Source organism: Micromys minutus (assembly GCF_963924665.1).
Source record: "Micromys minutus genome assembly, chromosome: 1".
Lineage (NCBI taxonomy): Eukaryota > Metazoa > Chordata > Mammalia > Rodentia > Muridae > Micromys > Micromys minutus.
In genome coordinates this window covers 8,505,680-8,518,346 of record NC_137969.1, presented here as the reverse complement: position 1 = coordinate 8,518,346, position 12,667 = coordinate 8,505,680, and the positions used below count along the sequence as shown (strand labels likewise).

General features: G+C 39.5%; 1 protein-coding gene across 2 annotated transcripts in view; it reads left to right on the top strand.

The window, feature by feature from the left end:
* Positions 1-12,667, top strand: part of RBPJ (recombination signal binding protein for immunoglobulin kappa J region) — a 55,679-nt gene that overhangs the window by 19,212 nt on the left and 23,800 nt on the right. For both annotated transcript variants that reach the window (XM_080908143.1, XM_080908144.1), the window contains exon 2: positions 12,140-12,178. In XM_080908143.1, the coding sequence (XP_080764269.1) occupies positions 12,140-12,178 (39 nt within the window). The remainder of the gene's footprint in view (positions 1-12,139; positions 12,179-12,667) is intronic.

Sequence of the window (12,667 nt, the reverse complement as noted above, 5' to 3'; positions counted from 1 at the left end):
GGAAGAGGAACTGTTTCAGGAGTGATCACCTCTGCCAAGCCGTGGATCAGTGTTCCCATGATCTTCTCTGAGTTTCACTAATGTTCAAGAGCATTTCCTAGGACTGTGGGCAACACTAAGTAGTGCTCATTGGTTGATTATGTAGGTTTTCAGAGAATATTGATGACTCAGATGAAGAACTGAATAGGACAGTAGGTAGAGGAGGCAGTTAAGACAAACTTGTGGGACTGTCAGAGAGATGTTGTGTCAAGTGTTGACAGTTACATAGTAGCTGCAGTGGCTCCTGGCTTTTCTAAGTCATAGAGCAGTTAACAGTGCACTAGAACCTTAATCAACAAACACGTCTTTATTAACTTTTTAATTTAATGAAATTATGAGACTCAATTAAAATGAATGCACTGTAGTTCTTTGGAACCATTATGATCTCAAAAGGAAAGGAGAATGATGTAGTTACACTGGCTGAGGTGTTTTGAGGTACTTCGAAGTGTTCCAAGCTGTGAGACTTTTACCTTAACATGTTCTTGAAGTACCATGGCGTGGACTAAAAGGTACGCTTTTAGAAATCTCTCAGTGACCCAGTAGTCATGGGCATAATCAACACTTAATGATTCTATACTTTTTATACTTCACGATACTTTAATATTTAGATCACAGGTATGTTTATGAATATATAGTGGGGTTTTACTGTTAGACTCACACACTTTGACTTTTTTTTCCCCTCTTCTGATGTAGGTTTGTGGTGGACAGGGTAGATGCTCTCCTTAGGTAATTGTAAAAGCTATAATTTCTTTCATCAAATAGTTTTGAGATTATATAATTAATCTTTTTTCCTAGCTTTTTCTTTTTTTTAAAATTATTTGGGAATCTCATATCATGCACTCTGATCACCTCTTTTCCCAGGCCCCCTCTATGTCCACCCTTCCTCTCCTAACCTCTCCCTGTCAAGAGAAAAGGGGGGGTGTGTTTTGTGATGTCCATATACTCACTGGGACATGCATGGTCTAACTCCTAGTGGTCATCACCCCAAGGGAAGGTGCGTTTTTCTCTACCTATATCCCTGCTGGAAGCCATCAGTCAACTATGGAGACCTGTGTGTATGTGTACAGTGTGGGGAGGTGTTTGCAGCAGTGGTCAGGGTCAGCTCTCCTGCACAAGCACCATGCTGGGCACATAACTAACCTTAGTTATGTGTTAGTCTATAATTATCCTAAAGCTACTATCATAGACTAGCACTCTGCAGTGCTGACATTAAACAGTGTGTAAGTTCTCCATTTAGGGTATGTTACCAAATAAGATGATTCTTTGGACTGTTTGTAGAACAGTATTACCAATTATGGAAGAAAAAAAATCATTTAGAGAAAAATGAATGATTTAAAAAAACAATATTGTGAGTTCATGAATGTATGCAGTTAGTCATACATGCGTTCATAGTACAGAGTCTTGTAATTACTTATGGTTACTAGGAGTGGTAAGTTTAGACTCTGTAATAAATACCTACTTATTCCTTAAGGGTCTTCATGGTTTTTATGCTCATAAACTTTTTTTTGCATGGTGTAAAATTTATGTCATTATTTGAAATCTTGGAGTCTAGTTTTTTGTGCCGTGGTTGTTCCTGAGTTTATTTTGTATATCGCAGTGAAGGAATTTGGGGGCAGCACTGAGCTTACTAATGTTTTATCAGATTTAGAATTGTTTGTCTCTTCCAACATGAAGGAAAATGTTTTCACTGGAAAGATACAGACCAAGGACCAGCAGGTTGACTGTAAACACACTGATGGTACAGGCACTGGTTCATTGGGCTGCATGCACAGGGTCCTCTAGAATGTTAGTAGCTAAGGTACTACTGCCAGTCACTTCTTGGAGCCAGGACATTAAAGTCTAGTTGGTGATGACAGTGATTAAATCACGCTCCAGGGTAGAGTCATCTGGCTATGAGCCAAGGCAGCTATTCATTTCAGCCCACAAGTTCACATCTGGTGGCAAGCAGTGCCACCATCTACCTTCCAAACAACGTTCTCCTCCATGCTGCTTTCAGGATGGTACTCAATACCTTCTCTACAAAATGTGTATCTCTATGAGCCTCGCTGTCCCAAGTCAACGTTTTATTTCTGGTTTTCACTAGGACTCCATTTGTTGTTTTGTTTGAAGTTGAGAAACAATTTTAGTGCTCTGACAAAGTTGGCACTTTTTCTTCCTGATTGAAGAGTTACAGCTTTAAGAACAAACTTTGGAGTCTGTTCTCCTAAGTTTCATAATGAGATTTCTTTGTTATATTGGCAGGTTGTAAGAATAATCTGAAAAACAAATTTACACATTAAAGTATATATAGCTATATAGTATAATTTACATTTGATATTTAAATGATTACATGCATATGAAGGGTTGGTCAGTAAGAATCAATGGTAAACAGATAATGGCAGAGATAATTATTAATTGTGAAATCAGGACTTTTGAGGTACAATTTTCTATTCTGTCCTGAATCTTGTAGTTTTTCTAGTGACCTTCCTACAGTTAAAACTTATCTTCTTGATTAGTGTTTCAGTTTGAGCTTTCATTTGGCACTGAAAGTTAGCCATCAGGGGACTGGTAATTTGTCTGTGATGCTCTTTGCTAGAGTAACTTTGAAGTTCTCTGAAGTTCTGTGTTTTAAATTATGAATTTCAGCCTGTTTATTAGTGGGTCAAGAAAGTCAGTGGGTTATGACCATCATTGAAAAAATACCATATAGCAAAAATAAGGAGTCTACTGAATAAAGGACTTACTCATGTTTTAGAAATTATATTTCTATCTTAAAATGTCAGAGTAAAAACTATATACACACAGCTTTGTGGTCTTTCTTAGCTTTTTAGTTGTGTTCTATAGCCACAAAGTCCTTATGAGTGGTATTGGTTTTGCATGGTCTTGCTTTTCTGGGAAGAGTATGTTTGTCTGCCTGGTGCTTTTAGTGGTGTGTGTCCTGTGCCCTCCACATTGCCTGTACGGTACCCTTACATACTCATGTTGTGTAAGAAAGACACAGGAGTGTGGGGGAAGACAGTGCAACAGCGGTCTCCATGTGTCAGCCAAGCCTGTCTCATCAGCTACCGCTGTCTGGAAGTCACCCCTTGTTCAGGCTTTATAAATAAGCTCAAGAAACTCACTGGTTTGTCAAGCTGGACTTCGGTAGAATCAGGTTTTGGACTGCCATTAGTTCCCTTTCTGGCAGGAATAGATTTTGTTCAATGTCTTCACAGCTGTTATCTATAGATGTGCGCAGACATGTTATGTTAGTAGGGAGTATTGCATGGCGAGAACATGTGGATTAATTTATTACATTTCTCCAAATCTCCCCTTTCCCAGCTGTCTCTCGTCGTTCTGTTTTCAGTAGCATTGCTTAGCTTTCCATCATGATGAGGGCTAATTTACCCACTTTAAGCTTCCAATGTTCTGCCTCATGCTGCTGGGAGCTGTGGCATTTACTTCTTCAGAGCTGTGTCCCTTTCCCTGGTACCACAGGTGCACCATAACCTCTTGTCACTTTGAGTTTTTCTTCCTAACTCACAGCTGAGGACAGTATAGTCCATTTTAGTGGTGGATTCTGTGACTAGAATTCCCTAATCTCTAAAATAAAAAGAGCATATCATAAGTTAAGGCACTCATTACTAGGTATGATTTCAGTATGCTTTTGTTTATTAAAAGCATGTCAGAGGGGCTGGAGAGATGGCTCAGTGATTAGTAGCACTGGCTGCCTTTCTGCATTAGATTCCCACCACCTACGAGACAGTTGCCAACAAATGACTGTAATTCGTTTCGTGGGATCAAATGCCCTCTTCTGGCTTCTGTGGGCACCAGACATGAATGCAGGCAAAACACTCATAAAATAAAACAAACAAAAGATTTTTTTAAAAAAAGGTTAGAATCATCCTCTAAAATGAACTTTTGCAAGAGTTTGTAAGGTTTTTATAAACCTTTTAAAAGTACATAAAAACTTCTTTTTAAGGTTAAAAACACTTGTAAAATATTCTGAGCAAGTGATGATATTGTCATTAAACACAGTTTTGGCTTTGTGCTGTATTTCATTACTTTAAAAAAAATACTACTATTTTGGATGTATGTGGGAGATAGGTCCAGAAAAGGTACTTAACAATTCCTCTCAAGTATGAACCTTTCTGAGAAAATGGAGTTTGTTGGGTCAGGTCTGTTTGTGGGAGGAAAATGGGGGAAACCTTGTTGAAAATGTCATTGAAGCCACCTTTCTGTGTACTACAGACCTGCTAGGACGTGACAACAGGGTAGGTGAACAGGAACATGCGCTTGTGGTCTTCACAATGCGCAAACTTGTAGTTAAAATGAGGAAGCACCGTTTTCATTAGTGATGGAGTCAAGCTCTTACACAGGGTCAAGTGCCATGAGGCTTTCTATGGCCCATGTGGCGGAGCTGTGCAACATCAGGTGCCTTAACATCTGGTTAATATGGGATCTTTAAAAGCTGTGACTGAGCATGCAACAACATTGACAGCCTGTGAGCACAGCTGGGAATCCTGGGACAGACAGGAGAGACTCTTTGAAAAGTATTTGAGGCTTTTGTGCTTTGCCTATCACAGTAATGGTGACGAAGGTGATGATAGCAGTTGAGCAACCGAATTAACTAACTATTAATTTAGCTTTATTAAGACACCTATGTTAACATTCCTGTGGAGTAAACTGTGGTTGAGAAGTCCAGCAGGGGTTAGTTGACAGGGTAGAGGCGGACAGCATCTCCGCACATCCATAACGAGGCGAGATGGGGCAGGTGGAGAAGCAGCACGTTTTTAACCCTAGCCTGCTTTCCCAAATGGGTCCATATACCATTAGCAGATCGGATTCTAGTCACTCCTGAAGCACTGTTTCTGGTGAGCATTTACAAAATAAATACGTTTAAAAAATGAAGCTTAAGTTTCTAAGATGAACAAACACCTAGCTTGTCATTGGATGAATCCATACTCTTATTTACTTGATGTTTGATTTACAAATAGAATGACAAAATATTCAAAAGGATTGTTTTGTCTCGTTTTGTTTTTGAAACATTCTTTGTCTCTACAAACAAACGCCTTATTCTTGTGAGTTGGATACTGGTGGGTCTAAAGGAGCAGTTTTCAACCTGGGGCTTGAACAACCCTTTCACAGGAGTTGCCTAAGACCATCAGAAGACACAGATATTTTTTACAATGATAATTTATAACAGTAGCAAAATTACAGCTATGAAATAGCAGTGGAAATAATTTTATGGTTAGAGCCACTTCATCATGAGGAACTGTATTAAAGGGTCTGCGTTAGGAAGGGTGAGAGCCACTGCTCTAGAGGCTAGAAAGGCTTCAGTGTGTTACTGTACTGACAGAAAGCGGTGTGCTCCTTGCTAAGTGCATTGCATGCATTACCCAATGCTTTACCTGGACTCGGCATTCCCATTTCACAGATGTGGAGGCTGAAACTAGAGAAGGACGGAAAGGCACTGGGAACTTTACTGGAGCAGAACTTGAAAGAAGCTCACTTAATAATTGGAGCATTTTCTTGAAGTGAAAAGATTATTTATAGGGAAACTGATTATGATCTTTTTCACATCCCACTGAAGAAAAGCTGTATCCAACTAAAACATTTCCATATTTGGGATTGACCAGATTTGGTTTGTTTGGAGATGGACAATTGCCCTTTTATAGCTACTGGATTCTCCATCACGCTTGCTTCCTTTGACTCAGTAGCTCTGACACTCCCCAAAACAGTCTTTTTCTCCTCTCTTTTCTCTCTTTGGTCTTTTCTGCTCTATTGGCTCCAGTGTCTCTGCCCCCTTTCCCTTATCTTTTCGTACTCTTTCCAGTCCCACCCTACTCCCATCACTCGGAGTTTAAACAAATAAAAGACTGCTCTGTACTTTTTCCTGTAGATTAATACTGTGAACGTTGACTGAGATCAACCTTTGTGTCTCAGAACCAGGCAGACAAACAAGGAGTAGACCAACAAGAGTCAGCCATGAGGATGCTAGGAAAACACCATAAATCTTAAATCCTACAAGATCGACCCACGACCACACCTCCTTCAGAATAAGGAGCTTCTTAGCCTCTCTTGGTACTTCTTCTATCATAGGCTGTCTTGGTCTGTCTTGCAAACACACTGTACAGAAAGAGGAAACGGAGAAACTCATTTCCGAGCCTTATGTCTGGTCTGTGTTTGAACAGGGAGAACACAAATGGGCTGAGGCTTCTTCAACTATACCAGAACCAAACCAGGGAATGTCTTGGTCCATTTTAGATATTTTGACATTATATGTATTTCAGTTAATGTCTATGTGTCTAAAACAACCTTATAATGCTGTCCATGTCTGCCATATAAAAGGCTAGCCTAAACTGCCATTGTGTAAGTCTGTTTCATCATGGGAACTGTTTCTAGGCTACTTACAATCTGCGTTTGATTAACTCTTAGAGCCGTTACCTCAGTCATGTTTTTTCCCTGGCTTATTTAATCATATGCCAGTCTTCATATTTTCTGGTTGGGTTACTATAATATTTGATCATTAGAATGTAATTTTCATTGACTGATACTTTATTGAAGAGCTTCCTGTCAGAAAGATTAAATAAGGTATGGTTGTTATAATGGGATAAGCAAATGAGTATTATCACAAAGAAGAAAGGGGCATTTTAGGGCAGGAAAGCAAGGAGATATAAGAATATGGTGTCCTTATAGGTTTGTTGTGAAGTTGTCTCATTGTCTTTGCATGATCGGTATGTAAGTACAAGTTAGGGGATGGTTGGGCTGGAGAGATGGCTCAGTGGTTAGGAATGCATGCTGCTCTTGCAGAACACACTTGGTTCCTAGCCACCCACATTGGGTGGCTCACAGCTGCCTGTAACTCCAGCTTCAGGGGATTTGATGGCCTCTTGGCCTCTTTGGGTACCAGGTACACATAGTTCACATACATGCACACATACACTTAAATTAAAAATAAATCTTTAGAAAAATGTAGGGAGAGCTGGAGCTTTATTGGTGCTTGTGAGGCTGGTTGTGGTGGCTGTCAAGGTGGTATACACAGGATTTTTGGATGTAGCCTTGTTGGAGGAGTTGTGTCACTGGGCCTGGGGCTTTGAAGTTTCAAAAGTTCATGCCAAGCCCAGTGTCTGTCTGCCTGCTGCCTATGGATTGGAGTGTAAAGCTCTCAGCTGCTGCTCCGACATCATGCCTGTTTGTCCTGTCATGATGATAGTAAGAACCCTCTGAAACCCAGCAAGCCCCAAATAAACACTCTGTCAGAGTCCTTACCTTGGCTATGGTGTCTCTTCCCAGCAGTAGAACAGTCATGTTACTAGTTTGCACTAGAGTTAGCCAGTGCTCTCAGGACAGAGTCCTGTCCATGACTGACTGACTGAAGAAGTTATTAACAAGTTTCTTCAATGGTTTTTAAGTTGCTTTATGTATCTACTACGTTTGGAAGTGTACGTTGTCCTTAAATAAGGACATGAATGTTGTTCTTGGAGTCTAGAAATCTCTTGAGAATGGTTTTAGAGTACCTTTCATTTTGCTGGATACATCTACAAAACTGATGAGGAAAGTCTTACATTCTGTGTAAACGGGGTGATCCAGGAGGATACAGCGTACTGCCTTGATCATTTATATTTCATCAGAACCAGTGGTTACACTGAGCTGAATTCTAGCACAATTGCTTTTAAGAGTAAACAGTAAGATGAGGCCTGGTTGAAAATAAGCTTGAAAAAGGCAGACATGTTCTTTTTGTTGGAGTCGAGTTGAGGATCAGAGACCCAGGATATTGAGTATTAGGCAAGCATTCTCCCATTGAGCTATATCCTAGCTCCTGATGGAGTGTATTTTTCAAAGAACTGTTTTCTACACCTATAGATAGAAAATGCATAAGCTCTTTAAAGATGGATTACGTGTTTACTTAAATATGTATCCAAGGCTGGGAATATCACCTAATTGGTAAAATACTTGGTTAGTATTCACAAGACCCTGGGTTTGACTCCTGAGTATTGAATAGAACTGATTGTGAGGGTAGTAGAAGCGTGTGGATCAAAAGTTCAAGGTTGTCAAACAACTACTTTGGAGACCATCCTGGGATTCAAGAGATCATGTCTTAAAACAACCAAAAATATCAATAACAAAAAGTTATTTTCAGATAGATAAACTTTTCTAAAATTTTTGCTATTGTAAATTATGAATATGTACACACTAACTTATCTCCCTATCCATTTGCCCTGATTTTGTATAAGTTCCATAAGGGCATGGGTTTGTGCCTCTTGCTCATTGATGTTTGGACATACCTGTACTTAGTTGCTAGTAGCTGCTCAAAAGTAACTGGTGAGGGCCAAAGTTGATGAGGACTTTACATGGTGAGCTTGCTGTGGTTTTCCTTCAGTTACCAAGCAACTTCCCAATCAGTACCAGTTGGAGTTTTATGCCATTTATATCATGGGTTGTATCTGATGCACAGCATGTAGTTGGCTTCTCTTATGTGGCAAATGCTTTGAAGGTAGGAGTGAGTCTGCTTTCTCTGCACTTGGTTTTTCTGAGTGTTTTAATAGAAGTAATACTGTTTATAGAAGTTTGAGGGGTTAGTGTTTTCTTTCCCCACTTTTTCCTTCAAGTGACTCACTGGTGTTGCTTGCCTTCAGTTCTTTTTAATCCCATTTCAAGAAGATACAGAAAATTTGTAAAATTAAAATAAATAGAATTACTTTAAGCTCTGTGACCCCAGATTGACAAGAGATTCCTTGCATGTTTTGTGTCTGTTTTTCAGTTCATTAATCTGCTTCCAAGACCTCAGTGCTGTGAAGAGCAGAGACAGTGGCTGTGCTCTCTCTGGCTCCAGCGTGCTTACTAAATTGTTCTGTATCACAGCACTTGGTCTGCTTTCCCTTCTTCTTTCGGTATTTGAATTGGTTGTTTTAATGCTTTTAAAGGTGAGTTATCTTTTGGCCAGAAAAGGTGTTAGGATGCCGAATGTAATAACCTCTCCTTTTTGTACATTGGTGGTCATACATTTTCTTAACACACTGGTGCATGTAGGATGAAGGGGAACTGGTGTTGAGGAAGCATCTTACCCTTTCCTCAGACTAGAAGCACAAGTATAGTGGATGTACACGTTTGTTTTGGAAGTTTAAGAGGATTGGGGTATGCAAAAACAAACAAACAAACAAACAAAAAAACAAAACAAAAGAAACCCTAGAAGAGCTTTGTGCTTGCTGGGATTTTGTTTGTCTTGAAGTTGTCTGGGTCTGAAGTCTGCCGTCATACTCTTGAGTTGGTCCGTGGATCGGCCCTGCTCAGCCTAAGAGGCTGTTTCCTTGGCATCATCTACTCTGTCTGCCTTTTATAGTGGCTCCACCTCCTCAGCACAGATTCCTGAGCCTGGAGGGGAGGAGGTTCATGAAGACATTTTATTTAGGGCCAAGCGCTCCAAGGTGCTCTCAGCGTATTTGTTAAGTTATAGGTTAATTGTCGGCTACTAAAGAAAAAGCTTTCATATCCAAACAAGAAGCTATTTGTATCTGATACCTGTTGGGAGAGGGAAAATTAGTTTTCTTTAATGGGTATATCATGTAGTCTGGGTTTAGAAGGGTACACGTGACCTTCAGAGTTAGGCAGTGTGAACTGTTACATATTTTATTGGATCTTTTCCAGAAAGTCTATTTTGTAATCACTGTCTCCAATAAATAGACTGGCATATTTGTTTAAAAAGGTCAGGATTGCATGTAACAATTATTGGATCTTTTCAACACTGAAGAAGCAGTTTGATCTTAGTATTTATAGGATTCTTCACCTTAGCATAGCAGCTAGGTTAAATAATTGTGGTTTTGTATAAAATGTTACCAGGCTCTGCAGACAGTTGGGATTTTAAAAATATATTTGTAATTAAAATACATTTATGTAACTTTACCCTTTTCTACACAGGTCCTCCCAAGTCACCTCCCACAAGCTTTTTACAGCTCCTCTTCTTACTCTCCAATTAATAGCCTCTCCTTCCCTGATTATTGTTTTACACACACACACACACACACACACACACACACACACACAAATGTATACACAAATATATAAATACAACCTGCTGAACTGATTTGCTGTTTGTGTGTACATTTCCAGTGTGCATCTCTTTATATTAGACAACCAGTTTGTCTCAGCCCCTGAGAGGAGCTAATTCTCCCCATCAGCAGTCATGAGTTTATAGTTCCTTGTCTAGGAATGTGAGCCATAAGGTTTGCTTTTGATATTGCCATTCTTTAGGCCTTGTTTATGCAGCCATTTCTGAGATTGTCACAGCAGGCTTCCTGGTGTTCTACCTTTGAAATCTGTCTGCCTCTCTTTTAAGATGTTCCTTGAACCATGGATGCAGGAACTATGGTGTAGGTGACATCCTCTGAGGTTGGGCTCCCTACAATCTTTTGATCTGTATTGTGGTTTTCTGTGATCTTTTCCATTTACTGTAAAGAGAAGCCTCTGACACGAGGCGATCCTAGGTACCTACTTATCTATGAGTGCAGGAATAACATTCTGTAGATATCCACTTATCTATAAGAATAACATTTAGAATACAGTGATCCTATTTATCTGTAGGTATATGCTTACCTATGAGTACAGCAATAACATTTAGACTAGAGTAATTGTTCAGCAGACCTTTGTACTGCATGATCGTGTTCACATTTCCTATGAGGGTGTATGATGCTGTATCAGCATGTTTTATTGTCATTGACCTGATCTAATGAGTATTTATTTATAGAAGGGATGGGTTAGGTACTCTGATATTTACTTGATAATCTAATCTAGGTTTGGCTGAATTAGACTGTTCTAGGAATAAAAATTGTATTTGAATTCTTAGTGCATTTATTGTCTAACTAAATTATCCATATAATTAATTTTTGTTAGATCCCAGAGAGTGCTTGCTGATCTTGTCACACAGTGGTCATTGGAATGTTTGATTTCATTCCCCATTTCTTCTTGTCTATAAGGTTCTTACTGTCTTAGTGCTCCGGTGGCCTTTGACTGGTGCCTCACTTGCTTCTGTAAATTGTGTAAGTGTGTTGGGTTTAGTGTGTCCCACCCCTGTCAGACCCTCTTACCCTTGTGACACAGTGGTGCATTTGGTCCTCCCTCTGATTCAACCCATCCTCTGTAGCAGTCATTTATGAATAGTGAATGTTTAAATTATTTGCTTAGGCTTTCTTGGTATATCAGGAAAACAAACATTGTGCGGGGTAGGTTGTAGGTTTCAAAATTTGTGTGTAAAAGGTTGAATATACTCTAGAATAAAAGTTAAACACAAAAGTATTTTATTTGCAAAATCTTGGGGCTGCAGAGTAGAATTTGCATTCTTCCCACCATGTGGTTCCAGGGATTGAACTCAGGCTTTAACCCACCTTTACCTCACAGGTCTTAGTTGTTTTTCTGTGAAATGCTTCAAAAGTTTATTGTTGGCCATCTTCATCTGCTTATGTGTATGAAGCCTGGTGTTGGCCTTTGTTTTGTTCTGAGATTTGTTTCATGTGTGTATTTGCCTCCATCTGTGTGCGTGTTGCACTTTTGTGCCTGGTGCCCAAGGAGGGCAGAAAAAGACAGCCCCCACTCCCACCCCGTACTGTACGTGCAGTTACAGTTGCTTGTGAGCTGGCAGATGGGTGCTGGTGATTGAATTTGTGTCTTTGGGTAAAAGCAACAAGTATTTGTTTTCCTTTTCCTGTTATTTACATTTCAAATGTTATCCCCCTTCCCAGTTTCCCCTGGGAAAAACCCCTATCCCACCCCCTCCACCCCACTTCTATGAGGGTGCTCCCCCAGCTCACCACCCTGGCATCCCCCTACACTGGGAAAATGAGCCTTCACAGGGCCAAGGGCCTCTCCCATTGATGCCCAATAAGGCCATCCTCTGCTACATATGTGGCTTCAGCCATGGGTCCTTCCATGTGTGCTCTCTGGTGGTTTCTCTCTGGCCCTGTTGCTTTTAAGAACTCTTTGTATTGTATATTTGTTATTTTGGGACACAAATGATTGCTGAGGGAGTTCTTATACTGTTGATAATTAAGATTGACAAGTCATAAGGATCATTTTCTAATGCCTTATGGTTTACTGTAATATTTATCTGATAGCCTATTTACTTTATTTCCTTACTTTTTTTCCCCAGGAAGTTTGGTGAGCGGCCTCCACCTAAACGCCTCACTAGGTAAGCATTATACTAGCCACTTAAACATTGTGCGTATATATAGATCCTGTCGTTTAGACACTAATATGAATTAGTAATATCAGAGATTGATAATACATCTTGAGCCCTTCCATTCTCTTGTCTCCTAAAAGGGGATGTAGAAATAAAAGGGTATACTTTAAAAATGAAGTATTTTTAGAAACTCAGTCACAGCTGCAGCTATGTGTAGCCAATCAGACTTTGATGTGTAAGGCAAAGACTTGAGAGACTTAATATATGCTTTCTGAAATGAATATTCAAATATGGGTCCCCTATCATTTTTAAAGAAAACCTCTAAGATTTACTTACTTTTATGATAATATAGTGTTCTAATTATATAAGTAATTTTACAGTCTATATTCTTAGTATATTTCAAAGAATTAACTTAAAAATTTTAAAATAAAGAAACCAATGGTTTTTTTAGTTTCATTCCTTGGTATTGACCTTCCCCCCCCCCCCAAATTAAATTTT